Raw genomic sequence first — 27,801 nt, forward strand, 5'->3', positions numbered from 1 at the left:
GGGCCTCGGAGACCCGCCTGGAACACCCCCACCCCGGCCGCGTGGACCCCGCGGCGCCGCCCCGGCTCGGCCCCCCTCCTTGGGGTCGTGGCGGCGGGGGGAGGGGCCGCGCCGGCCCCCGCGTGCGTGGCAGGCTCTCTCGGCTCGGCTCTCCCGGCCTCCCTTCCCGGGAGGCGGGGTCGGCGCCGCGGCGGCGGCGGCGGCGGCGGCGGCGGAGGCAGGCCCCCTCCTCCTTCCTCCCTCGTCCGGCCTCCTTCCTCGCGCGCCCGCCGCCCGCTCTCTCCCGGCCGCTCCGACGCCAGCAGCGCCCGCGTGCCGCTCGCCCAGCCCCGGGGGAGCCCGAGGAAGTTTCCCGGGCCGCGTGCCCCGCTCGCTCGCCTCGCAGTCCGCGGCCTCACCCGCCGCCGCGCCCGCCATGCCCTCGGTCAAACAAAGGGGCTCCAAGGGCGGCCACGGGGCCGCGAGCCCTTCGGAGAAGGGCGCCCACCCGTCGGGCGGCGCGGATGACGTGGCGAGGAAGCCGCCGCCGGCGCCGCAGCAGCCGCCGCCGCCCGCGCCGCAATCGCAGCAGCAGCACCCGCCGCAGCATCCGCAGAACCAGGCGCACGGCAAGGGCGGCCACCGCGGCGGCAAGTCCTCCTCCGCCGCCGCCGCCGCCGCCGCCGCCGCCGCCTCGTCCTCGGCGTCCTGCTCGCGCAGGCTCGGCCGGGCGCTCAACTTTCTCTTCTACCTCGCCCTGGTGGCGGCGGCCGCCTTCTCGGGCTGGTGTGTCCACCACGTCCTGGAGGAGGTCCAGCAGGTCCGGCGCGGCCACCAGGACTTCTCCCGGCAGAGGGAGGAGCTGGGCCAGGGCTTGCAGGGCGTCGAGCAGAAGGTGGGTACCCCGGCCCCCCGACCCGCGGCGCCCTGCGCCACAGCCGGGCCGCTGGCTCTGCCCAGGCCCCGGGGGCCGGGACCAGAGCCGGGCTCCCTACTCGGGCGGTCCGGGCTGGGGATGCCCCGTCCCCGGGCCCCTAGTCCCCGCGCGGCCCCCAGACCCGCTTTGTTAATGGCCGCGGAGGAATCGGCCCCGAGGGATGGGCCGCCGCGAGGATGGTCAGGCCAGCCGGAGAGGGTGGGCCAAGGGCCTGTCACAGGGAATTAGCGGTGACCTGTAAGGAAGCCGCCAGGCTCTGGGGAGCCCATTCTCTTCGGATTAGGAACCGCTGAATGGGCAGAGTTGTTTGAAAAGACGGTAGGAAGGGACGCCAGCGCATCCCTGGGAGCCTCGCGCAAGGCCGCACCTGGGCTCCCTGTGGAAGACATCTGAGCCAGGTTTTCATAAATCCCGATCCTGGGGAAGAAAAAGCAAGTAATCATACTCATTTGCGAAGTTCAAATGAAGTATTACCTATCTTCAGACCCCTTGTCTTTTGGTGGACCAGTGTCCCCATGTGGGCCTTTGAAGTAGCATAAACCAGCTTCAGAGGAAAGCAAAGGCCCCCAAATACTAGAGGGTACTGGTGAGTAATACCACAAGACACATTTACATGATGTTAAGAGGGCTTACTCATTATCTAATCATCATAGCCACCCTGGCGGGGAGGGAGGAGTAGCAGTTTTGACTCCATTTTCCAGACAAGAAGATTGAGGTTTAGAGAGATCAAGTGAATTGATAAAGACCCCAGCTGGTGAGTGGCAAACTCCATGAGAATGTCTAGGCCACTGCCCAGTTTGGGGTCCACTGAGGCCTCTCTCAGGTATGGATGGACCCAACTTTCACCACAGAGCCTCTTGGGTTCCACCCTGTCTGTATTTTTCCACACCAGGTGCATCTCCCTCCATCTGATCCCTTCTCTCATTCCTCCTCCGCCGTCCTCCACTAATGTCATTGCTCAATGAAAGTTGGTTGTATGATCGAAACAAAAAATCCCGCCACCACTTCTGAGCCCGGAGCGGCTGCCTCCTTTTCCCAGCATGCTGCCTGCCCTGCCAAGTTTCTATTGACTTTTGTGGAGTATGCAGGACTAGGAATTTCCTCTTAAGACTGGCAGAGCAACTGGGATGAGTCAGCCTGCTCCATGCTGCAGGCCAAGGGAGGTGACTTTTCGGAGGCAATTAAGTAGGCAGTGCTGCTTTGCCTATCCTGAACGTCAACTCATTCTTAAGAAGTAGGACATACCGCTGGAGCATAATCACTAGCCTCTCGTTTCCTCTCTCTCGTCCACCCGGTTACCAATCAATCACAATATTTATTGAAGTCTGATAGTGATATGGAGGCCTCTTGGCCCTGTGGAGGGGGTAGGAAGGTGCAAAAAGGCACAAATCCTGTTTGCAAAGCAGCACGTAAGTAGGTTTCAGGGAAGGGTCACTGCTGTGTGAGTTCAGAAGAGAGAGGGTGTGGAGTTTGCCTAGGCCGTTATCCCAGTGGCCAGGGCAGTGCCAGTGTAGACCTCGCTGGTGGTAACTGTTGAGAGGAGGAGTGGAGACACAGAGGCAGGGGGCTGTCTTGAGTATGTTGAAGGGACAGCAGGTGGCTGTCCAGCCTGTAGCAGAGTAACATTTAGGAAGTAGTGAGATGGGAAGTTGAACTTGAGGCCCAGATGGGGAAGGTCTTGAATCGCGGTTGAAGAAACTGGGCTTTACTCTCTCTGCTTCTCCCCTGCCTCTCCCTTACTCCCTCCTCCCTGGCTCCTACCTCTTTTCTATCAAAGCTGTGTGTAGATTACTTTCCGCTTTGGGGCCAAGTTTTCCCATCTACACAGAGAAGGGAGGGCTCTGTCCAGATTTTTAAGCATCCACCTGGCTGTACACTGTTGAAACAGTGACCTTTCTTTTTAATTGAGCAGTGTAATCAAGCTGTATGTAATGCCTCGTATTTATTGTGCACTCACCTCTTTTGATTCTCAGAGCAGCCCCGAGAGGTGAGCACGAGTAGACTCCCCGCCTTTCACAGATGAAGAGAGTGAGACACAAGAAGGCAGAGTAAATGCAAGGTTGCACAGCTAGTAAGGGGCAGGACTAGGATTCATACTGCAGTTAGCTCCTGGAACACTCTTAACCGTGTGTCTCTTCATTTTGTTATCTTGCCCGTGCCCCACTTGGTACGTAGTAGGTGCTCAATTAATGCTCAGTCCGGTGATACGGAACTCAGAACGTGCCCAGAACAGTACTGAGATTTGTCACTGTGTGTGACTACTTCTGCCTGCACCTCGGAGGTGGCCAGGAAATAAGAGATTTTGCTATGAAGAATGAGTCGTGCTGGCTCCTCAGACAGCCTAAGCTTGAGCCCCTTTTTAACTGTGATGCTTGGTGCAGGGTGGGGTTTGGTTCTTAGCAGGAACATATACTTACAATATTATTACTCATAATTAGTGTTCATTATGGGCTAGGCATCCTATTAAGTGCTTCCCAGCCACGCTCTGAGGCAGGATCCATTTTTTAGCACTGTTTCACAGGTGGGCCAGCAGGGCCTGAAGCCTGCTGTGTTACTCATTCAGGGTCACACACGGACCCTAAGTGGGGGAACCGGGATCGGAGTCAAAAGCAGTGTGACTTAAAGCACTCGACTTCACGGGGCGCTCGCCTGGTCTCATTCTGCAGACGCTTTCGGTGTGGGGAGATGGTCCAGGTCTGCTGAATGACCGCAGCCTGGGCAGAGAAGCTGGCCTGTCCTTACATGGAAGGTTCAGCGGGCACAGTGGGTGCGGGCTTCCGAAAACGTTGGTAGTTCAGTTGGAGGCCGGGAGGGGCCCGTGTTGCCCTGGTGGATCCAGGGTGGCATAAAGTGATGGTTCAGGAGGGACAGGCGAATGAGATGAACAGCTATTTGTGGAAGAGTGAGTTCTCTGGTTGTGTTTCTTTGTTTTCTCATCCTGACTCTGGAGGAGTCAGGGCTGCTGAGGTAGGTGGCGTCTCCTGCAGGCGCTCAGTGCGCTTTGAACAGGCTTCTGCTCAAGCTTATCGCTAGAGGTTAAGAGCTCAGGTTGGGAAATCACACGTTCTGGGATTTTGCTGCTCAGCCTGACCACTTCCCAGTCTCCTGATTTGTAAACTGGAGATCAGTGGGAGCCACGCACTCATGAGGGTATTACGAAGTAGTTTGCATATCTGTTGGTGTACAGGAAATGCCCCGATGAACGGCAGCCACGACCGTCTCCCCGCGTGCTGTGAGCTCCTCGAGTGCAGGGACCCTGTCCTAGCCATTATTTTCCTGCCCACCATTTGGTGGCCACCCCACATGTTGGGGAAACAGATGCATCCACTGCCTGTTGATTATAATGAGGTCTTTGCATGTAAAGATGTACAGCTCACAGCACCATCTGTAGGGGGGCGATTTCCGTATTCTTTTCATAGTGTTGGGGGTTGGTGTTTCATCCATAATTTCTGGTCTACTCCCCTTCCTAGCCATTTGCCAAGAGCCAGCCCATGTTAGGGGTGACAGGGATCAGAGGGGAAGTGGACCAGCTCAGTCTTCACCAGGCTTTGTACTAGTAGTTAACTGTTCCTGCTCCATTCAGAAAATACTGAATGAGCGCCAGCCACGTTGCAGGTCCCGTGCTCACCCGCCCGCGCCGCTGTTCTGAGTACGGTGCGCGACAGGCGGGTGCTGTGATTGAACAACTTCGTTTGGAGGTGAGTTCTCCCTGGTACCTTCTCAGAGTACCCTTTATGATTCAGGTTATATTGAGTCGAACAGGGAAATTGTCTAGTCGTCTGGAGCCCCTGAAAACCTAATTCTAATCTATCTAAAACTCACAGACTGTTGGAAACCGAAACGGACTTTAGAAACTATTTGTTAATAGACGAGGAGTTGGGACCTGGAAAGTGAGTGACTTATGTGTGCTCACAGATCTGGTTTTAGGTGGGGCTGGAACCAGAGTCCAGGCATCCTGTTCTCGTTTCTGTAGCTTTTCCCCTGAGGCATGAGGGCTAAGGATGGTCTCCGAATCTCCTGACTGCTGAGCTACTCCCAGAGGAAAGATTAAACAATAATGAAGACCATGGCTGCCATTTGTTGATCATTCACTATGTGTCTGGCACAGCTGAAGCTTTAGATATATTCACTCGCTTAATCCTCGCAAGATGAGCCTGCCAGTCAGGTACTATTTTGTTCCCATCCTGCAGCTGAGGCAACCAAGGCACAGACGTGCTGAGTAACTTGCCCAAGATCACACAGCTAGGAAGTGTCCAAGCCAAGATTCGAACAGGCAGTCTGGTTCCAGAGCCCATGCTATTTTATTTTTTACCTTGTTGCCATGGAAATATTCAAGCGTAAACAGAAGAGATCAATACAGTGAATCCCCGTTTCAATAGTGCTTTTTTTTTTTTTTTTTTCTTTTTTTGCTATTCTTGTTTCATTCTATCACCACCTCTTCCCTCCCATTTTGTTTTGCTCTTTTTGGGCCGGGGGAGAGCTGGGTCTCTGAAGCCTTCTATTCCACCCTTGGTCGGGTGCCCACCTGATCTCTCTCACTCTCAGATACTCTGGGTGTTGGGAAATAGCCCAGGTCTGTGGAATGGCTGCAGCCTGGGCGGGGAGGATGGCCTGCCCTGAGTCAGGAGATTCAGCGGGCACAGGCGGGGGCAGGCCCTCTGGAGGGCCCGCGAGGCTCTGGCAGACCCAGTGGATATCGAGCCAGGATCTGATTTTGACTGATAGCATTAGTTCACCCCAAGTATTTCAAGATTTATTTCTAACAAATAGGAGCTTCTTCTCTTCCCTTTCCTTTTGGCAAAACACAGTATATTATACCTAACAAAGTTAACGGTAATGCTTGCTTCTCATCTGATACCTAGTTCAAAATCAGATTTCCCTGACCCCCTTAAAAAATATCTCTTTTATAGTTGCTTTGTTTGAATCAGGATCCATATAAATCCACACATTACGTTTGGTTGATAAATCTCTTAAATTTCTTTTAATGTGTAATAGTTTCCTGGCTTTCCCCCTTTAAAGATGCCATTTAATTCTTGAAGATCCTCATTCTTTGTTGTGTAGAATTTTCCACATCGTGGGTTTGGCTGATTGCACCCTCATAGGATGTTTTTCTCTTATTGTGAATTGGTGGTTAGAGCTGGAGACTTGAGAGATTCAGATTCTTTTTTTGCAAGAAAGCATTTTGGGTGGCTCTGTGAGCCAATAGTCACCAGCCCGTCAGCCTCGACACATCAAACCAGCTCCCCGGAGAGGTTCCAGGTCAGACCTTGGTTAGGGGAGAATTTATTTAGAATGAGTGTGTCGTGGCAAACAGGATCATAACGTGCTCACAAAGCCAGAGAATGCTAAGGGAACATCTGGCCCACGGTCCTATTTTCGGGTGAGGACAGTGACTTGGTCAGGGCCGCCCAACTAGAAGTGGCAAGTTAGACACCTAAACCTTTGTCTCTTGCCTCCCAGCCCAGTGTCTCCCATGTGCCTCAGCTTTTCTCCCTGTGAAAAGTTGTAAGACTTTTCAGTTCCAAGAGCTAGAAATTCAGCCTAACTGGCTTAGAGAGGGAGGGGGGACGGAGAGTCTGAGAGAACTTATTGGCTTAAACTAAAAAGTTCAGGAGATTCCTTCAGGTATAGCTGTACCCAGAGATGCACATTGTGTCTTCAGAACTCGATCTTGCCATCTCTCAGTTCTGCTTCCCACTGTGCTGGCTTGATTCGTAGACTGGCGTTCTTCGTGGGCCAGTCTGAGCCTGTCCAGGCTTCCATCATCCTATAGCTAGCAGTCCGAGTAGAAAAAGGTTTTCTGTACCAGTAGTTTTAACAGAAGTCTTGGAATTGACTGACCGGCCTTAGGCCCATCCCTGGGCTAATCACGGGGGCTTCAGGAGGGAGGATCCCAGGAGCACTTGGAAAGGGCCTTTCAGTTGGTCCCCCAAAGCACATGGACTGTGTGTGGAGGGAAGGTTCTCCAAGGACAATCATTTTCCTGTTCCAGAAGAGGGACCTGGAAACCTGGCAGACAAAAAGAGATATAGCTGTATTGCATAAAACTCAGCAGCTCTTCTCAGCAGTTAACATGTGGATTTTGGTTACAGGTGCAGTCTCTTCAAGCCACATTTGGGACTTTTGAGTCCATCTTGAGAAGCTCCCAGCATAAACAAGACCTCACGGAGAAAGCTGTGAAGCAAGGGGAGAGTGAGATCAACCGGATCAGTGAAGTTCTGCAGAAGCTCCAGAACGAGATTCTCAAAGACCTCTCTGATGGCATCCACGTGGTGAAGGATGCCCGGGAGCGGGACTTCACGTCTCTTGAGAACACGGTGGAGGAAAGGCTGACGGAACTCACCAAGTCCATCAACGACAACATTGCTATCTTCACCGAAGTCCAGAAGAGGAGCCAGAAGGAAATCAGCGATGTGAAGGCGAAGGTTGCCTCCCTGGAAGACTCCGAGGGCTACAAGCAGGATTTGAAAGCCTTGACGGAAGCTGTGAAGGAAACACAGTCCTCTGTGAAGTCCAGAGAAAAGGACATCGAGGCCCTGAGAAGCACCCTCCAGACCTTGGAGTCTGACGTCTACACTGAGGTCAAGGAGCTGGTGAGCCTCAAGCAGGAGCAGCTGAAGTTCAAGGAGGCGGCCAATTCGGAGCACCTCACCTTGCAGGCCCTCACAGAGAAGCTCCTGCAGTCCGAGGAGGTCACCTCCCGCCTTCCTGAGGAGATCAGGAGACTCAGGGAGGAGCTGCGCCACCTGGAAGCCGAGGCCCTTAGGCCGGAAGAAGATGGGGTTTACAAACACTCTGACTCCTTGGCGGCGCTCCAGGAGAAGAGTCAGGGACTGGACTCCAGGCTCCAAACCGTGGAAGACGGCATGGATGCCGTGCAGACGGCCTCCACCCGGCACAGTGAGGACCTGGAGGCCCTGCTGGCCAAGAGCGAGGAGCACGAGCGGCGCCTGGCCGCCCTGCAGGAGCACGTGGTGGGCCTGGGCCCTTCGGGGGCTGACGCGGGCGGCCTGGCCGGCACGGTGGGGAGCCTGGGGGAGGCCCAGCTCTCGCTCTACAGCGACGTGGAGGAGCTGAAGAGAAGCGTGGGTGAGCTCCCCAGCACCGTGGAGGCTCTCCAGAAGGTGCAGGAGCAAGTCCACACGCTGCTGGGCCAGGACCCGGCCCGGGCGGCCCCCTTGCCTCAGGACTTCCTGGACAGACTCTCTTCTCTAGACAACCTCAAAGCCTCAGTCAGCCAAGTGGAGTCGGACTTGAGGATGCTCAGGACTGCTGTGGACAGTTTGGTCGCCTACTCGGTGAAAATAGAAACCAACGAGAACAACTTGGAATCAGCTAAGGGCTTGTTAGATGACCTGAGAAATGACCTGGATAGGTTGTTTTTGAAAGTGGAAAAGATTCACGAAAAAGTCTGAATGAATTGCGTGTGTAGGGTGCAGAGTTAAGTCGTTTCTCATGACCAAAAAATGTGTTGTTTTCTTCCATCGCGCCCTACCCCCCATGTTCTCTGTCCCCCCTTAAAAAGCAGTGGACACCCCCCCTGAACACCAAGGCATTTTATGTTTTTGTGCCCAGTTAATTTATTTACGAGTGTTACCACACACCGTTGGTTTCTCAAGTTTTCTTCTTCTGCTTTTGGTTTTCCTCAAGGCCCGGGCCCTGCCAATCAGAGGTGCCTTTTCGAAGGGATGACTAGTGTCAGAGAAGAATGGCTTCAGTTGAGGATTAGCAGAGGCAGATTAAGGGGAACCTCAAAAAACCTTGCCTGGCTGACAGATTTCACATAAAAAAAAAAAGTGGGGGGAGGAGGCACTTTTCTTTCTAGTTCTCTTCAAGGAAAATTAATTTTACCTTTATTTTTTTTTTAATTTTCTTTTTTTTAATGCTTCTGGCCGAAGTTTTCATGAGCTGCCACTCACTTCTTGTCTTCCACTTTAAATTGGTTAAAACTCACAAGAGTCAGCTCTGATGTGGGAGGGAGACAAGCCCCTCGGTTTTTAGTTGATACGAACCAGCTCCTTGACTTGCTGGTCACCTCCCGTGGTGTGGGGTGTCTTTTCCATTCCTGAATCATCTTGTGATCTCAAAGGTGACTATGCAAAGAATCCAGATGGTTCTGAATACAAAGGCACAACACCTCACAGAGTCCACTGTGGCCGGCCTGCGTCACCTCTTGGTCGGGTCCCCAAATAATACATAGGTTTAGAATCCTGGAAAGGGGACTCCCTGGATTCTTTCAGGAAATGTGTGATGAGAGTGGTCCACAAAGGCATGGGCTGTCTCTCCCCGGAGAATGGAGGCCACGTGTTTCTATTTTACCATTATGTCCATGAAGAGGTTTGCTGTCCGAGCAGACGCCCATCTGTCAGGAGGAATGTGTGCATTTTCTGTAGTTTTTTGCTGTTTTCCTTCGAGCTGTACTGTTCTTTAATGGCTGTCTTGCCCTTCAAAAAAGAAGAAAAAAAGAAAAGAAAAAAAAGGTTTGTTTAGTTTACTGTGAAATGAACTGTATGGCTTATTTACAGTATTTTTAATTCTTAATAAACACTTGAGCTTTGTTACGACTTTTCTAGAGTGGTGGCTTTCTGAGAATTTAGCAATTGCGATGTATTTTGTTAATTAGATTAGAAAGATTGGGAAGTTTTCAATTTTAAGACTTTGTTTCAATTCTAAAAGCAAGGTGGCCTCATTCGTAGGCCTGGGGACATATCTTTGATTGACTGTTACAGGTTTGGTTATAGGTCTTCACAGGACTCCCCACTCTTAGCTACAGCAGAATCTTCTGGGAACTTCAAACAATTCCTGGGCCTGCCCCCAGGGATTCCGATTCAGTGGGTGTATAGAGGGCTTGCATTAGCATTTCAAAGGCTCCCTGCTGATTGGAAAGTGCAGCCGGGTTTGAGAACTGTGGTCTTAGACCATCTTAGTGAGCTGCAGCCTCCAGTTTCCTTGGGGAAACTGGTATCTGATGCTGTTTATTGAGTCCCTGTGTGCCAGGCCTTATGCTAAGCACTTAATAGGCCCCTGTGTCTTCCTCCTAATATTCCCCAGAGCTAGGCGGCTTCATTCCCCATTTTACCGAGGGGCCGCAGGCTGGCAAGCGTCGTGTAAGATCATTATTAGCTAGGAAGTGGCAGGGCTGAGATTTGAACCCAGTCCTGCTCTGAACTGTGACAGCAAACTCCACATTCCACCAGCACGAGTGCAGGGCCCCGGGAGCCCTGTTCCAGAGCCTGAGGCTGCAGGAACTCTTCTCTCCCACCCAGGGTGGAGAGGGAGAGGAGGGCCTGCGTGCGAATGTGGTCTGCCCTCCTTTCTGGCTGGAGGGCCCCTCATCCCTGAACTTTTTGGACATTCATTCTGGGTCCCTGAGGCAGCATCCCCCCTAAGGCGTCACAACTCCTAGCGGATGTTTTTCCAAAGCAGTTTGCAAGTCAGGATGGACCCTTTATTGGTGTTAGAAATAATTTGTAATTTTATTTTCAAGTGGATGAGTTGAGAGAGAAAACTAGTTCAGTGACAAGTTTTGCCCTCCTTTGTGGAGAGTGCTGGACAGCATAAACTTCCATGCTTGGGAAAATGAAATTTTGGTTTCTTTTCAGGTTGGTTGATTGTATTAGGCATTTTCTTGGTCTTCCTCTTGACACCGTTTCTGCAGTCTTTAACCTCAGGCTATGGAGTGGTTTAATAGATTATCATTTATTTTTTAAAAAGATTTTATTTATTTATTTGAGAGCATGCTAGCGGGAGGGGGGGCAGAGGGCTGTATCCCACCACCCTGAAATCTTGACGTGAGCCAAAATCAAGAGTCCTACGCTCAACGACTGAGCCACCCAGGTGCCCCTAATAGATTGTCATTTAATATTATAGTAGAAAACCTCTAAGGGTCAGAAAAATAACCAAATTTAAATTCAGATGGTGGAAATAAAAAGAATGCATTATGAATTCACATATTCCTGATGGTGGGGCAGTTACACGTAGATCTTACCCCAGATAACAATCAATTCAGTCTTGTTCCTGTGTTTGCTCATTCCTTCACTCAATGAACATGACTGAGCCCACAGCCAGCCATTTTGCTAAGTGAATTCAGGATGCACGTGACCCGATCCTTGTCCTCAGGGGGCCTATAGCGCAGTGAGGGCGATGGTCTCGTAAACTGGTAGATGTCCTAAGGAATTACAGGTGCTATAATCAGGTATAATGGGGCACAGAGCGGGGATTGGTCAGTTCTGCCTCGCTTCAGCTGTGATGGTTAGAACAGGCTTGCAGAGGCCCCGGGGGCAGTCTCTCGGAATGCCTCCACGCGGGATGGGAACCTTCAGGAAACCGGGCGCCTGCCCCTTGAACAGGGAATAGACTCAAGTTACTGACGATATTGATTAGACTGCAGACGATCCAGCACCAGGATAAGAGACTGCAGTGAAATTCCCCAGGTAAGGTTGTCAGCACACGGATCACCCAGACTGGTGATGATGCCGGTGACCACGGGAATGACACCTTACGCGGTGGAACGAGGGTACAGGAGGGAGGTGAGGGTAGGGCTTAGCACAGCACTTGGTACATAGAGCTCCAGGGCCGTCCTACCAGAGTTAGAAGATTGAAATATCTCTGTGCTGCTTGGTAAAGAGCTGCAACCCTGAGCCCTCTCTTCCCTCCCCAGGGACCACCAGACTTGGGGTCCCACGTGAATAGGGCAACACCCCGGCTCAGCAGGGGCCTCCATGGCCAGTGTTCGTTCTGATGAGTGGGCACCCGTGCTTTACCAGGGGTCAAAGAGTTTGAAATCAGTCTATGTCCCCTTCAAAGCATGCCTCTGATCCACTGATCTGTTTTTCTGGGAACGTTTGGACACACCCCTACCAGACATCTCAGGTTCCACACTGAAGTCCTCATTTCCCCCAGGAGTAAGTGGGGCCACTGCTCCCCCCGTCGCTTGAGCCAGAAGCTCAGGGGAGCCCCGTGTCCCTGCCTCTCCACATCCGCTCCCGTTGAAGCCCTGATGCTGCAGCTGCCCCATCCCTCGCCTTCGCTCCATCACTGGCCAGTGTCTGAAATCCAGCAGTAGCCCCTCACGGCGCCCCTGTGTGTTACCCGGCAACAGAAACGTGGGGTGTGCACTCAGTATTCGTTCAACAATATTCAGAGAGCACGGCTCTGCCAGACACCAAGGAGATGACTAAGAACAAGACAGGCTTCCTGCTTTCAGGATTCTCGTGGTCCAGTTGGATGAATATGGAAGGAAGTAAATATGGAAGGAAACAGATATTAAGTATGCAAATTGCAGTATCTGTCTTGAGAGACAGGAACAGCTCAAGTAGCCTTCCTGTCTCTAGCCTGGCTCCCACTCAAGGAATTCACCAGGGGTGACCAGGTGATCTTTCTCAAAAGCAAATCTGCACGTGACTCTTCCCCACTACATCCTTCAGTGTCTCCCCTTTGGCTTCAGGAGAAAATTGCAGCTCCATGGTGTGGCTGAGGGAGAGCTTTCTGACTGCTCTCTCCCTGCCATCCAGCCTCATCTGCTGTGCACTCTTGCTGCTAGGTGCACTGACCAACTGAACCACTCCTCACCTCAGTGCCTTTGCATACACTTCTTCCTTCTACTCAGAGTTTCCCACCTCCCTGAACCTGAACCACTGGCTGAATTTGGGAGATCCTCCTGCAAACTCATACATTCCAGGCTTCTTGCTATGAAAGGGCTCCTCCCTCTGCATTATGATCGCTTTCTTGTCTGATGGTGCACTCCATGGATGATAGGGTTGTTTCTTCTGTATCCAGCGATATCACCATGCTCGGCCCACATCAGTAACGATAAAAATAACATTTACTGAGTACTTACTATGTGCCAACCCCTGTTCTGAGGGTGTGTAAAGATTCACTCATTCAAGTGGTGCAGCAGTCAAGGGAGGGTCCTATTGCTAGGACCCCCATTTTCCAGGTGGAGAAATTGAGGCACAGAGAAGTTAAGTAATTTTTTCCAAGTACTTATTTGTCACAGCTGGTAAGTGGTAGAGCCAGATTTAGAACCCAGTGGTCTTAAGTTAAAAACTGTGCTCTGAACTACTGTAGACTGGTTTCTTTTCCACTTAACACCTAGCATTTGGAAGTGGGGAGGGTTACTTTTCATTGAAGTACTACTTGCGAGCTTTAAGGCATGCACATCGAATGTAGACGTAGCTGATTGGAGTTTTACATGTTACATCACATACTAACCACCAGATCAAGATATACAACATGTCCAGCACTCCAGAGACTTCCTGTGCCTGGCAGTCAATAACCCCCAAAGATAACTACTGTCCTGGCTGCTCTCACCATAGGCTATTTTTGCCCATTTTTGAATTTCATATAAATGGAATCATGCCATATAAGACCTGGTATTCCTTAAAAAAAAAAAAAAGAGCTTTATTAGGATATAATTCACATACTATAAAGTCCACCCTATTAAAATATACAACTGTTCTTAGTGTATTCACAGAAGGCTGGACCCATTCTTATCAGTCTTGCCCTTGTTACATATAAAAAAATAGGCAGCACAGAGGTGTTCAAGAAATAGCAGATGTTTGAGTCCTTAGGGGTTTTGAACTGGACAGTGTGTTTTGGGCTCTCCATCTTGCTGCCCAGTGACTCAGAGAGAAAAGGGGAGGGTGCAATGTCTTACGGATGCTCTTCCTCTTGCCTCCAGGCTAGTTCCACAGGAGAGGAGATGAAAGCCACAAAGGCAGCGGGTTCGGCTGCCCTCGCCCCTCCTTAGGCTGTGTTTGGCCGAGGGATTGATTCCACAAGTGGCTATTATGAAGGTGAGACGCCCAGTAGAACAGGGGGCATGGTGTGTAATCACACACAGCATGACATGTGCATGGGTAGCAGGGACTGATGAGGTCTTGGACCTTGGAGGGGCCTGCCCAGCATCCAGTTCTCCTTCGGTTGGTAACAATTCCCCTAGTTTTCTTTAGAGAACCATCCCTTCCCTACTGTCAGTCCATCTGGCTCTGAGACTGACCACGATGAGCACATGACCCAGTTTGGGCCAATGAGAAATCCTGTTCTCCTGGTCTGATTTGTTCCAGATGAACACATGTCACCATCTGGTCCACTGACTACTGCTGGAACTTTCTAGAAAGGGGTGTCTTCCATCCACAGGGGCTGCCAAGCTGGCAGGGCATAAGCCCAGGGCCACTAGGGGCCACCCTATGTGAAGAGACCACTGAGAATGAAGCCAGTGTAGAAGAAAGCGGTGCTTAGATGTGATAACAGACAGGTTCCTGATGACATACTTTGTTGGGTTTTTTTTTAAAGATTTTATTTATTTATTTTGACAGAGAGAGACACAGCGAGAGAGGGGACACAAGCAGGGGGAGTGGGAGAGGGAGAAGCAGGCTTCCCGTGGAGCAGGGAGCCCAATGCGGGGCTCGATCCCAGGACCCTGGGATCATGACCTGAGCTGAAGGCAGACGCTTAACAACTGAGCCACCCAGGCGCCCCCTTGATGACATACTTTGAACACTTGGATCCATCTGTGCCCGAAGCTCCAGAGGCCATGTTCTTTCCCACACAGAATCTTACACACCTTTCATATGTATACGGGTGACATGGAGTCATGTAAAAAATGGGCATAACAGCACTACTTATGACTAAAAAATTGGAAACACCTAAAAAGTCTGGCATCCCGATCAATCAATAACTACTTTTGTCATTTGTTTATACAATGGACCTTGAAACATAATAAAAACAAATCAGAATCCTATGTATCAGTGCAGATGAATCTTTCAACTGAAATGCCGAGTGAAAAAAAAAATGTAGGAGAAAATACACAGTATGAAAACTTGCATATAATTAAGAAACCATGCAAAAGGGGCGCCTGGGTGGCTCAGTTGGTTAAGCGACTGCCTTCGGCTCAGGTCATGATCCTGGAGTCCTGGGATCGAGTCCCGCATCAGGCTCCCTGCTCGGCAGGGAGTCTGCTTCTCCCTCTGACCCTCCTCCCTCTCATGCTCTCTGTCTCTCATTCTCTCTCTCTCAAATAAATAAATAAAATCTTAAAAAAAAAAAAAAAAAGAAGAAACCATGCAAAATAGTAAGGCATATTATAGTAAATGACCAGGAGACAGAATATCCAAATTTGGGTTGTTTGATTTCTTAGGCTAAGTGGGGGCTACTTGGGTGTTCATGGTATTATTCTTAGTGCCTTTCCTCTCTCAATACTTTATTATGAAAATTCAAACAGAAAAGTTGGAACAATTGTTCAGTGAGCACTCATATATCTACTACTTAGCACAATGAACATTTTGCTATATTTGTTTATCATGTATATCTCCATCTCCCCATTTTCTTGATACCTTTTTTGTATGCCAGAAATATTTTGTAATTAAAACTTTTTAAAAGGGGGGGGGCCTGTGTGGCTCAGCAGGGAGTCTGCTTGTCCCTCTCCCTCCCCCTGCTCGTGCTCTGTCTCTCAAATAAATAAATAAAATCTAAAAAACCCCACAAAACTTTTTAAAAGGGGGGAAGAAACACAGGGAAAACCTCACATTTTTAAAAAGGTTTTATTTATTGGTTTTAGAGTGAGAAAGAGAGTTAGTGCACACACGAGTGGGGGGGGGGTGCAGAGGGAAAAGGAGAAAAATCTCAACCAGACTCTGAGCTGAGTGCAGAGTCCAACACCGGGCTGGATCCCATGACCCTGAGATCATGACCTCAGCTGACATCAAGAGTCAGAATCCTAACCGACTGAGCCACACAGGCTCCCGGAGAAACTGACATTTTTATTGTTTAAAATAGCTTAGGGGCGCCTGGGTGGCTCAGATGGTTGGGCGTCTGCCTTCCGCTCAGGTCATAACCCCGGGATACTGGAATCGAGTCCCAGGTCAGGCTCCCAGCTCAGCGGGGAACCTGCTTCTCCCTCTCCCTCCGCTGCTCCCCCTGTTTGTGCTCTCTCTCTCTCTGTCTCTCTTGCAAATGAATAAATAACATCTTTCAAAAAAATTTGAAAAAATAGCATAGATCAGACCACAGGAGACCTCCATGTACTTCACGCAGCGCTTTGTTTCAGCAGAATTAATTCCTTTCCATAACAGGGATAGCTCAATGGCCATGCGGCGGGACTTAGAGACCTAAGGCTGAAAAGGGGTTCCAATCTAACACCCTTATTTTACAAAATGGGGAGACGGAGTCTCAGAGAGAGAGAGGACATCGCTCCCCACCCCAGCTCACAAACTGTGAAGGAGGCAGGGCTTACTTCCTTCTCTTTCCCCCACTTTGTCTTTAGGCTCCACCCCAGGCCAAAGCGCATTTCCGAAATGCCCAGAGCAAGCACACGATCAGGGCCGCTGAGCTCCTGCAGGCTGTGAGCTGCATTCTGAGCAAAGGCAGGTGGCACCTCGGCGGTGCTGAGCTTGTGGGTCGTGAACACCCAGGGGCAACACCTGTTGGGCAATGTGCTGTGGGGCAACCGCGGCCTCTCTGTGTTTAAATGCCTGGTACTGTTCTGTTGAAATGCCTGTTAGCAATCGGGCGCATCGGCCCCTTGTTCCGATGCGGACTGTCCCACGGAGTCCCTCTTAGAAACGCAGGAACGTAGGTCTTTCTTTCTCATTTGCTGGCAGGGTCCTGGTTTGCTCTGGTTGGGGGGCGAGGGGGTGGTCCCCAGCTGTTGTAAGACAGCATGCAGGGTAGAAAAGTGCCTGGACTCCGGAAGCTGGTCCTCGTTCTGGTCGGTTTGCTGGGTTGCCCTCTCTCTCCAGGCCTCTGTCTGTCCTCCCATCTGTAAAGGGAGAGATGGGTGTGATTAAATGATCTCCAAGTTCTCTTCCAGGAGGAACTGTCCTTGACTTTATCATCATATGTGATTCTTCGGAATCCCTCCGAGGGAAGGACTTGGGGGGGCGGGGCAGATCCCTTGGGGGGCAGGGACGATTTCTGTCTTAACCAAGGCTGTATTCCTAGCTCCCATCAGTGTCTGGCGCATGCAGGATGCTCAAACCTTTTCTTTCTTATTGGGGTGGGGCAAGCGATTTGTTAGATTTGTTACTGGGGAGAGTTGCCAGGCTGCGCTGACATCTCGTATAACCTCATATGAAAGTTTGCTTACTCTTGAAAGATGCCTGGATGCACCAGCAAGGAATCGGAAGTAGTTCTTAAACTCTTGAACTTTCACCTGGGGAGTAGCCCCAAGTCAGTTCTGGCGGGTGTGGGAACCAGAGATGCCACTTGAAGCGAGAATTTGGCACCATCTGGTGTCTGAGTTGTGAATCACAGGACCTATTTCTTTCTTTCTTTTTTTTTTTTTGTAGCTATTGTGTTTCGCATAAACCCAGTTGCGCCTTTGAAATATACCAAGAAAATCCACTATTTTTTTTAAGTAGGCTCCATGCCCCATGTGCGGCTCGAACTCACGACCCCGAGATCAAGAGTTTCATCCTCTACCGACTGAGCCAGCCAGGCGCCCTGAAAATCCACTATCTATCTATCTATCTATCTATCTATCTATCTATCTATCTATTTATTTATTTATTTTAAATGTTATTTTATTATGTTATGTTAATCACCATACATTACATCATTAGTTTTTGATGTAGTGTTCCATGATTCATTGTTTGTGCATAACACCCAGTACTCCATGCAGAATGTGCCCTATTTAATACCCATCACCAGGCTAACCCATCCTCCCATCCCCCTCCCCTCTAGAACCCTCAGTTTGTTTCTCAGAGTCCATAGTCTCTCATGGTTCGTCTCCCCCTCCAATTTCTCCCCCTTCATTTTCCCTTCCTACTATCTTCTTCTTCTTCTTCTTCTTCTTCTTCTTCTTCTTCTTCTTCTTCTTCTTCTTCTTTTTAACATGTTATTTGTTTCAGAGGTACAGGTCTGTGATTCATCAATCTTAACACAATTCAAAGCACTCACCATAGCACATACCCTCCCCAATGTCTATAACCCAGCCACCCCATCCCTCCCACCCCCTACAACTCCAGCAACCCTCAGTTTGTTTCCTGAGATTAAGAATTCCTCATATCAGTGAGGTCATATGACACATGTCTTTCTCTGATTGACTTATTTCGCTCAACATAATACCCTCCAGTTCCAACCACGTCATTGCAAATGGCAAGATTTTGGGTTTTTTTGATGGCTGCATAATATTCCATTGTGTATATATACCATATCTTCTTTATCCATTCATCTGTTGTTGGACATCTTGGCTCTTTCCATAGTTTGGCTATTGTGGACATTGCTGCTATAAACATCAGGGTGCACGTAGCCCTTCAGATCCCTACATTTGTATCTTTGGGGTAAATACCCAGTAGTGCAATTGCTGGGTCGTATGGTAGCTCTATTTTCAACTTTTTGAGGAACCTCCATACTGTTTTCCAGAGTGGCTGCACCAGCTTGCATTCCCACCAACAGTGTAGGAGGGTTCCCCTTTCTCCACATCCTCGCCAACATCTGTCGTTTCCTGACTTGTTAAGAAAATCCACTATTTAAAAGACCAATGAGGGGCGCCTGGGTGGCTCAGTCGTTAAGCGCCTGCCTTTGGGTCAGGCCCTGATTCCAGGGTCCTGAGATCGAGCCCCACATCGGGCTCTGAGCCTGCTTCTCCCTCTCCCATTCCCCCTGCTTATGTTCCCTCTCTGGCTGTGTCTCTCTCTGTCAAGTAAATAATTAAAATCTTTTTTAAAAAAATAAAACACCAGTGGGTATATTATTAGGTGACATAAACACCTTTGTAATATGAATCCTCTCCCTCTGATTAGCTCCCCCTGAAAACTTAGACAATGATAAAAGATTTTGTTAAACGGAATCTTTTGTTAGTAGAAGCTTAGAGAGTCCTAAGGCCCTTTATCCTTCCCATGTTCAGCTGGTTCCGAGAGGCAGGCACTGACCCTGGGAGATCAGTCCAGTGCGGCATGCTCAGTGGTGCCCATGAGCTGCAACCACCCATAACTGTGTATCTGTGTTTTATATCATGAGGCAGGGTAGACATATATTATCTCACTTTACCCTGGCAATTATTTTAGGGAGTAAGAATGGCCATCTCTGATTTGTGGGTCAGTCACTGCAGCTGAGAAAGCTTCATTAACTTGCCCTGGGGTCACACAGCCATTAGGACCAGGATTCAGACTCACATTTGTTTATCTCAAATGGCTGTTCTCTGTCCGCTAGAAGTCATGCTCCCTTTCCTATAGAGATCAAATCAGCACCCCATAATGTCCAAGGAGACAACTCTGTATCCTTCTACTGTGCATATAATACTGGAGGTGAAGAAATTGGATTCTGGAGCCAGACTGAGTCCAAATCCCAGCCATCCCACATTCGATCTGACATAGGGAAAGCTACTGAAGCTCCCGTGCCTCAGTTTCCCTTTATAAATGGGGATGATGCTAATGATAATACCTACCTCCTAGAGTTGGCAGAGGCTCGACTAGTTACTACATCCAAGGTGCTTAGAACAGTGCCCGCCACATAAGAAGGTGCTCGGTAAATAGGACTTCAACATTGACCATAAGGCAGGCAGTTGAATGTGGGAGGCTGGCGAAGTGAGCCTGCCTATCGCTGGCCAGCAAAATGCACGGTTAGGATCTGAGTCTGAGCACCCTCGGGCAGACCTGCGTCCTCTGGAGTCTCACAGTTCCCACCGTGCACGTACTGCTGCTTCTGCCTCCGTTCAGGACAGCTGTCTGGCTCTCAAAGGCATTTGGAGTTTTGACCCTGGCAGTGAACGAGATGAGTTAGTAGGAATCGTGACCCTGAGAAATGGACATTGTGGGCTCTTTGTGAGTCTCTTTTAAGGCCTGCCACGTCACAGTTTCTTATCAGAGGAGATCTTTGGCTTCTGTCATGGTGCAGTATGGTTTCTCCTGCCAAGAACGGGGGCTCTTCCAGCCAAGAACCAAGGCCCAGGATAGCCCGTCTCATCAGCCCAGCTCCAGCTCCACGGAGCTTCATGGTGCTTCCTTACCTCCTTGCACGGATGTCTACCTTCCTCCCATCCTTCCCTGGGAAGAACTGGGCTCCCTGAGGTAAGGAGGGCTTGCAAGGGAGAGTGAGCGAGATTTGCAAAGAGAGGCACAACCTAGAGCCTCAGGCCCTGGAGTCACTCTGCAGAGAAAACCTGCCCTGAGGAGGTGGGTCAGAGCCTCAGGACAGCCTGGAAAATGAGACACAGACCAAAGGCAATTTCCCTCTACTGCCAGAAGAGGGCAGCGTATTGCAGCGGACAGAGGAGGGACTGGCCCCGGGAGCTGGGGGTTCTAGTCCAGACTCTGCTTGGAAGTAGCTGTGATCTGCCGAGTAAGGTTGGCCCAGTTTTTCCTGACGGCCTCTTCTAGCTCCAAGGTTCTGCGATCTTGTCAGGAGAGAATTGGAGTGAATTAGCCAAGAACTCAAATAGGTTTATGTAAGGAAGAAGCCAGAAGTGGGAGAGGGGGGTTGGGTGGGGGGGAAGAGAAGGGAATGAGGGGATGGGGGTGGTGTGTGCAGCTGGGGATTTTCTTTCGTAGGGGCTCAAATCTCTCTTAGTGAATCCAGCAGGGTTGGGCGGTGGCGAGCCTTTAAGCATCTCTCTTAGGGTCACGAGCTCTGGACGGGCAGTATGTCAAACCATCCCAAGTAGTTCAGAATCCAGCATTATAATCTCCTGCCCTTGTGGGGACGAATGCCTAATCCCAAAGAAGCAACTGAAGTCACAAACACCACACACCGGTGGTTTGCCTGTCTCTGCATTTTGTAATAGGAGAGTCTATTTGTTTCTTGATGGAAATTCCTTCCAGAAACGGCTTGCTGCAGAGCCTGTGGGGGCTTCAGGGCACCCCTTGGCAGAGATACAAAGTGAAGTCCGCAGGCAAAACCCTTTCTGGCTCAGCCCAGCTCCACTGAACCTGCCTTAGGAACCCCATCAGAGTCCTGGCATCCCCACTAGCTTTGGGCAGGGTCTTTCTCTATTGGAGCCATTTGAATGGGTGTCCTGGAAGTCAGGGACAGTGAGATGAAGGGAACACTAGGGGTCTAGCTTGTCAGTAAGAGATGAATGGGTATTTTGGGTGCTTTGGCTTTTATCTACCTCCAGTGGCCTCTAATGCTGCCAACCTCACCCAAAGCCAGCCATGAAAAGTACAAATCTGGCTGGGGGAGCCTTGTTCAGGAGCCTCCTACCATGCCTCCCATTTTTCCAGCCTATTCCTGCATCTGTTGGCTGTGGATGTCTCACCTCACTCTCTGTTACTACCCTGGGACTTCCTGGAGCTAGTGGGGGAAGGAGCTGGGCAGTGGCCAAGCACATGGGCTCCGGAGCGCTCAACTGTCCGGGCTTGTGACTTGCGGCAAGTTACCTCTTGTGGCCTCGGTTCCTCACCTGTAAAACGGGGGTGATTGTAATAGGACCTACCTCACAGAGCATTTGGGAGGATTAAAGTGCTTAGCACATTATAAGTAGGCACCTGATAAAGATTTGTTAAAAATATGCATTTGTGCCCACGTTACGGAGACTGATGTATCCAGAAGGGAAGGAAAAATCCCAGAAGGAAAGTACCCCCTTCCTTGGTATCCATGTTTCTCCACACTTCTGGCCACTGCCTCTTGGGCTCTACGCTGTCTTCTCTTCCTTGACCAGACCCAAGGGTTTGGTCATGAGCAGTCCTCTCCCCTTGCTCTATCCTCTCTCCTGGGGTGATGCCATCTATCACCAAGGGTTTGTCTCCAGCCCAGACTTCTCTCCTGAGTTCTGGACCAACTCTGGTTAAAGGTGTACTTGACACTTCTACCTGTTGTCCAGATACCTCACAGCTGACTCCCCATCATTGGAATACCCTTTCTATTTGGGGGAAGGGGCATAGATAGTCTCTCTTCTATTCTCAGCCAGTCGTAAACTTTGTGTTTAGAGCTGTGAGTCTTGAGGTGCAGAGATAATCAGAGGTTATTTACAATGATGTTGAAGAAAATTGAGTGTCCAGGGTTGAGGTGATGAGTGTCCAGGGTTGAGGTGATGCCCTGGCAGCATCCACCACTGGACGTTTTCACATGAATTTTGCTTCTCTCTTGTCGGAATATTTTCAGTGACTGGGTCTCGGGTCTTTCTGATGAACTGGTAAGCCACCTGATATCCTCCCAAGCCAGGGTTTTGTGTTGATTGCAGCCAAGACCCACAGGAAGGTACAAGCTTATTAAATGCATTATGCCTCAAATAAGCTCATTATTTACTCCTCTGAAACCTTCTCCTCCAGTGTACCGTATCAGAGTGTGTGGCTTCTCCATCCATGCAGTTTCTCAGGTTGGAAACATGAGTTCTCACACCATTGCCCCCCTTACGGTCCACATCCAGTCACCAAGTTTGATTGATGCTTCTTACTTAATATTTCTCAAGAACTCTTCCTGCGTTCCACTGCCATGACTAGGGTCCAAACCGCCATCTTCTCGCTCCAGACCCTTGGAATTGCCTCCTGACTGGTGTCTTTGCTTCTCCCAGTCCGTCCTTCACCTGGAAGCCACAGTGATGTCTTAACAAGACACATCTAATCACTCCTTTGCTTAAAACTTACAGTGCCTTGTGTTGTTCTGAGGGTCAAGTCTGAAATCCCACTGGAGTCCCTAAATTCACATTAGAAGCACATTGGCCTTTCACTTCCCTACCGGTGTTTTTCTTTTTGAATGGTATGTAAAATAATGGTGCCACTTACGAGCAATGCCATCTTAGATCCGAGGAACTGTGGTCATTACGTAATTATCTGTTGGTCTGGTGTATCTCCTAGAATGTCAGCCATGTCTGTCTGGGTGAGCACTGTATCCTCAACGCTCGTGCAGTACATGGCACCTGCTATGGTAAAGATTTATTGAATATATACATACACGCCTATATTACAAAGGCTAAGGTATGTAAAGAAAAAAAAAACCCCACCTGGGAGACTGTGGGAAGTTAAAGATGTATGTTAAGAACCCTAGAGCATCTGCGAAAATCGCAACACAAAGAGTTATATTATAGCTAATAAGCCCGAAGAGAAGATACAATGTGAAGGGATGGAAGGGGGTGGGGGTTGGGACAGGGTAGGACAAAACTTTGTGGGGTGACAAATATGATCATTGCATGATTGTGGTGGTGGTTTCATGGGTGTAGATGTCCGGAATCTACTAAATAGTACATTTTATTTTTAAAAAAAGATTTTATTTATTTTAGAGAGAGCACGCGTGAGCAGGGGGATGGGGGCGGAGGGAGAGGGAAAGAATCTCAAGCAGACTCTGTGCCCAGCACGGAGACTGACATGGGGCTCAATCTCATGACCCTGAGGTCATGACCTGAGCCAAAACCAAGAGTCAGATGCTTACCTGACTGAGCCACCCAGGTGCCTTGCAAATACTGCATTTTAAGCATGCCCTTTATGTGTGTCAATTATACTCAGTAAAGTTGTTTTAAAAGATATCTCTTGATGGCAGGATTATGGATCACTTTTATCTTGTTCATTATCCCTGTTCTATGTTTTCCAGAATGAAAATGGGATCTGTAAAGCCGAGAGATCTGTTTTTATAATGGCTCTATATCTAGCCCTTCCTTTGGTCATCCCTTTCTTCTCCTTATGGAACATCACAAAATTCTCCTGTTCTCCACACTTTCCTTTTTGCCTTTTCTGTAATCCACCCAGCTAAGAATCACCAGTTTCATTACCTTCAAATGTTTCTTTCAAGCCTCTCTCCCCAGCGACTCCCCAGCTACCAACTAGCTGAGTCCCGAATCCTCCACCGGCCATTTAACACCTTCAACTGACCTAGCAGCTTGCTCTGTGGGGTCTGGTCAGCCTATTCCAGAAGGTAGGCATATTTTAGTAGTGAGAGGCAGAGGGCTGGGGAGCAGCTCCAAGGGGTCTCCCACCCAAGCTTGGCGTCTGCAATAAAGGGTGAGCCTGGAAGGGGACTGACTGCCCCTGCCCCAGTATCCTAGGGAAGAGAAGACCTTAAGCTACACAGATCTCTGAATCTCTCAGAATATGTCAGAGTTTGGGGGTGGGGGTGAGTCTTTTTCCCAGCCATAAATTCTGAAAAATAATATGTATCATCCCTACATTAATGGTTTCTCTCTCCCCCCTCCCTCCCTCCCTCCCTCCCTTCTGCTGTCTCTCTCTCCCATTCCTCTTTTCCCTTTTTCACCCACTTCCACCAACCTTGTCCTCCCTTGTCCTCACACTAGACTCTTCTCTTTTTTATTAGCACTTTCTTGGTCCGTGTTTCTAAAGCACCTGGTCTTCCAGAAGTGCCTGGCTGACTGGAGGGCTCCCTCGCGAGGCTATTGCCAACAGGTGTCCCCTTAAGCCTGGTGGCGGGGGCCAGCCCCAGCCCCCAGCTCTCATTTCCACCCTGCCCATCTGCCAGGGCCCACCCCGCGTCCCTCGCCACGCAAGTTTCTGCTGAGCACTAGAGGGGGCTGCCTTCAGCAGGGGTGCCCCCGGCCACCCGTCCAGCGGCCAAAGACAACGCTCCCTGTGCCAGGTGAGAGCCCTCTACGTGGCAGAATGTCGATGGAATATTTCCGCAGAAAAACCTAGAGCCCAGCAGTGTTAAACCACGAGGAGACATCCCAAAAAACAACCTTTTTTTTTTTTTTCCCTTTTTCCAAGGGACTTTCTCAAAATTACACTGTTTATGGAGAAAAAAAAGAAAAACACAGGAACCCAACAATAACACAGGATAATTGCAGAGGATGAGAGCAACTCTGTCAGTGATGGTTGAAAGGAAGCTGGTTGTTTGTTTGTTTTTTCTTAGCACTTTCTCACGTTGGATGGGAAATAGCCAGGGCTGTGCTAAATTCCTGCAGATGGTCTCGTTCTCTGTGGGGCTCGGACACGATCTTTTGGTTCTGAGTAAGGGTGGAAAGCATAATGCTTGGTTGTTGGAGAGATCCTAAGTTCCTTGACCTTCTTCGGGCGCCGGGCATCCTGGGGAGCTGCAATCCTGAAGCTCCCGGTTCTGTTTCGGTGACGTGTGGCTCTGGTCTCCTGAAGGTTCGGTGACCCTTGGCCCCGGGTACGAAAGCCCTGTGTTTATACTTCTCCCCTCTGCTAGAGCTGGGACTACCTGCTGACCTGCCAGGTCACTCGCCTTCAGGGCTAGAGGTAGGAGTGTGAGAGCCGGCAGGCAGAGAAGGGCTTTTAAAGCACCTGCTCAGAGGGGATTTGCATCGGTTTCTTCCGGGGCCTCGGTAACAGATGACCATGACCTTAGCACCCGAGGACAATGCCAACTTACTCTGTTAGGGTTCTGGCAGTCGGATTCTGAAATTGGTGTCACTGGGCAGAAATCATGGTATTGGCAGAGCTGTGCTCCTTCTGGAGGCTCTGGAGGGGAACTGCTTGCTGGGCTTTTCTGGCTTCTAGAGGCCACTCACATTCCTTGGCTCATGGACCCTTCTTCCCCTTTCAGAGTCAGCAGTGAGGCTTCTGCGAACGCACAGAGCATCACGCTGGGACTCTGCTTTCTTCTTTACATCTCTTTTCTCTAACTCTTTTAAGGACCTGTAATCACACTGGACTCAACATAGATAATCTAGAATAATCTCCCCATCGCAGGTCTTTAATGTAATCACATTTGCCAAATCCTTTTTACTGTGGAAGGTGACCTATTCACAGGCTTCAGGGATGAGGATGGGGACATCTTCGGGGGATCACATCTACCACCTAGGGGACCATGTCCTCCACAGGCCCTTTTGAAAAGCAGTTGCCTTCAGTCACAGGTGAGACCCAAAGGACAGAGGGGACTTGCTGTTAAGTGGGAGAGCTGGTCACTGAGATGGGACTCCGTTCCTAGTTCTGGGCCCCCTCCCTGTCTTTCCACTGCACCAGAATTTGCGGGTGGCTGGGATCCTTGTGGTGCAAACTTTAGCCTCGTTACAGGGGAAGCAGTGAGATGGGCCAACCCCGCACAGGGTCAGGAGGATTGGTTAAAAAAAACTATAGAAACTATAGGTGGAGCTTCACTTTGTGCAAAAGCTATGGTTAGTGATGAAAGACTTCACAAACTCATTCCCCGAACACTATGTGGTAGGGCCAAATATGAGCTGCATTCTACAGCAAAGAAGACCAAGGCTCACAGAGATTAAATAAATTGCTCAAGAAAGCAGTGAATCCACATGCAACGTCAGTTCTGTCTGACTTTCAAAACTCAGATTCTTAATGACTGTGGTACAAAGGAAGGACTCAAAAAACACTTTTCTGGAGAAAAATCTTTTTCTGGAGAAAATTTTTCTGGAGAAAAATTTACTGTTCTTCCTAATTAACCTGCAAAGTTGAGTTAATTCAGTACCACTCAGAGGAGAGAACAGAAATTTATGGAGACATTCTAGGCGTGGAGAGGTTGAATCACTTGTCTAAAGTCACACAGCCAGGTAGAGGTAAGGCCTCGACTGAGCGCCTAAAGCAATTGAACTGTTGGGACCTCTGTATCAAGGATTATTTGTACTATGAAAGGGGTGCTAGGAGAAGGGGCCCCTCCTTCCTCACCTTCTCCAGAGGATAGGGAGGGATGCACAGGGGGGTGTCACCTGAACTGAAGATGGTAGGGAAAAGTCCAGCACCATCCCTAGGGTCCATAATGACGGAGCCCCTGCCTTCCAAACACATCTCTTACTTACCTCTCTCCCTTGGCTTCTGTGCTTCACCACAATGGGCTTCTTTCAGTTATGCCAACACTCCAAATTCCTGCCTACCTCAGGGCCTTTGCACTTGTTACCTCTCTGCCTAGAACACACTGCCCTTGTTCTTACATGGTTGACAACCTCTTGTAGTTCAGACCAGCCACTTCAAATGCCACCTCCTCGAGAGGCCTCCCTGATCACTAAATCAAAATTGTCACAACACTTCCCACTTGGGATCATCACTCTGTGTCTTCTTCTTCTTCTTCTTCTTCTTTTTTTTTTTTGCTTCACTGCATTTACTATTATTTGATTTTCTTATTCATATACTTTTTTTTTTTATTATTGGTCTCTACCCCACCTACCCCCATAAGCTTCATTGTGTATAGGAGGACCCATCTGATTATTTATAGCTTGCTTGGTGCATTGTATGACGTAAATACAGCATTTGTTGAATGAATAAGAGTTGACCAGGTGAACAGAGTTGGAGGGGAGCCGCGTTAGAACTCTAGGCAGAGGGAACAGCATTTGCAAAGGCATCGGGCTTTGAGGGAACCGGGGCAGTGGGGGATGCTCAGCTGTCTGGTGTGGCTGTGGTACCACGGTTGAGATGGAGAGTGGAGGAGAGATGAGCTTTTGAGATGGGCAGGGCCAGCTCACACAGGGCCTTGTCTGCCTCCCCAGTGAGCTCCGGGCTTATCCTGACAGAGATGGAAAACCACTGAGGGATTTTGGGCAGGGACATGGCATTGTCAGCTTCTTGTGTTTTATAGGCCATTTTGGTTGAGTTTGCAGGATGGATTCGACCAGGGTGAGGCTGGAGGCAGGGATAACAGGTAGGAAGGGGTTGCGTCATCCTGATAAGCGAGGAAGAGCCTGGAGAATTTGTTTGGTCTGGGGATGTTGCCTGTGGTTTTGGCGTGGTTCCTATAATCTATCCTTGTGTACATGCATACGCTGGTTCTCCAGCCACACTGGGCTCCTCACTCTTTGTCACAGATACTGTTTGTGTCCTGCCCATTGCTCCTGTCACGTCTCATCCCTCTTCATGCCTGAGGCACCCCACAGGCATGAGCGCCTACGGCTCTGCCTGCTGGCTTGCCTGGGGATTGATGTTTGGGGACCAGCCTCTGCCATTGGCCAATGTTGACAAATAAGCACCTCAGCCTCCACATACCCCAGGGGAATGGCTCTGGGGCGTATTCTGCTCCATCTCTCAGAGGTTCCCAGTGGCACTGAGCCCCAGGGGCAACCTACTTGCGAAAGACCCCTCCCTATAATGGCTTCC

At 49.9% G+C, this 27,801-nt stretch overlaps 1 protein-coding gene across 1 annotated transcript; it reads left to right on the forward strand.

Annotated features, from left to right (window-relative positions):
- The first annotated feature begins 256 nt into the window (after positions 1 to 256).
- On the forward strand, positions 257 to 9,477 carry CKAP4 (cytoskeleton associated protein 4). The gene is made up of 2 exons (XM_034987668.1): positions 257 to 874; positions 7,009 to 9,477. The coding sequence occupies exons 1-2, from the start codon at positions 416 to 418 to the stop codon at positions 8,329 to 8,331; spliced, it is 1,782 nt and encodes a 593-aa protein (XP_034843559.1). The 5' UTR covers positions 257 to 415; the 3' UTR covers positions 8,332 to 9,477.
- The last annotated feature ends 18,324 nt before the right edge of the window (positions 9,478 to 27,801 follow it).

The sequence above is a fragment of the Mirounga leonina genome, unplaced genomic scaffold (genome assembly GCF_011800145.1).
Source record: "Mirounga leonina isolate KUSES-001 unplaced genomic scaffold, KU_Mleo_1.0 Mir_418, whole genome shotgun sequence".
Lineage (NCBI taxonomy): Eukaryota > Metazoa > Chordata > Mammalia > Carnivora > Phocidae > Mirounga > Mirounga leonina.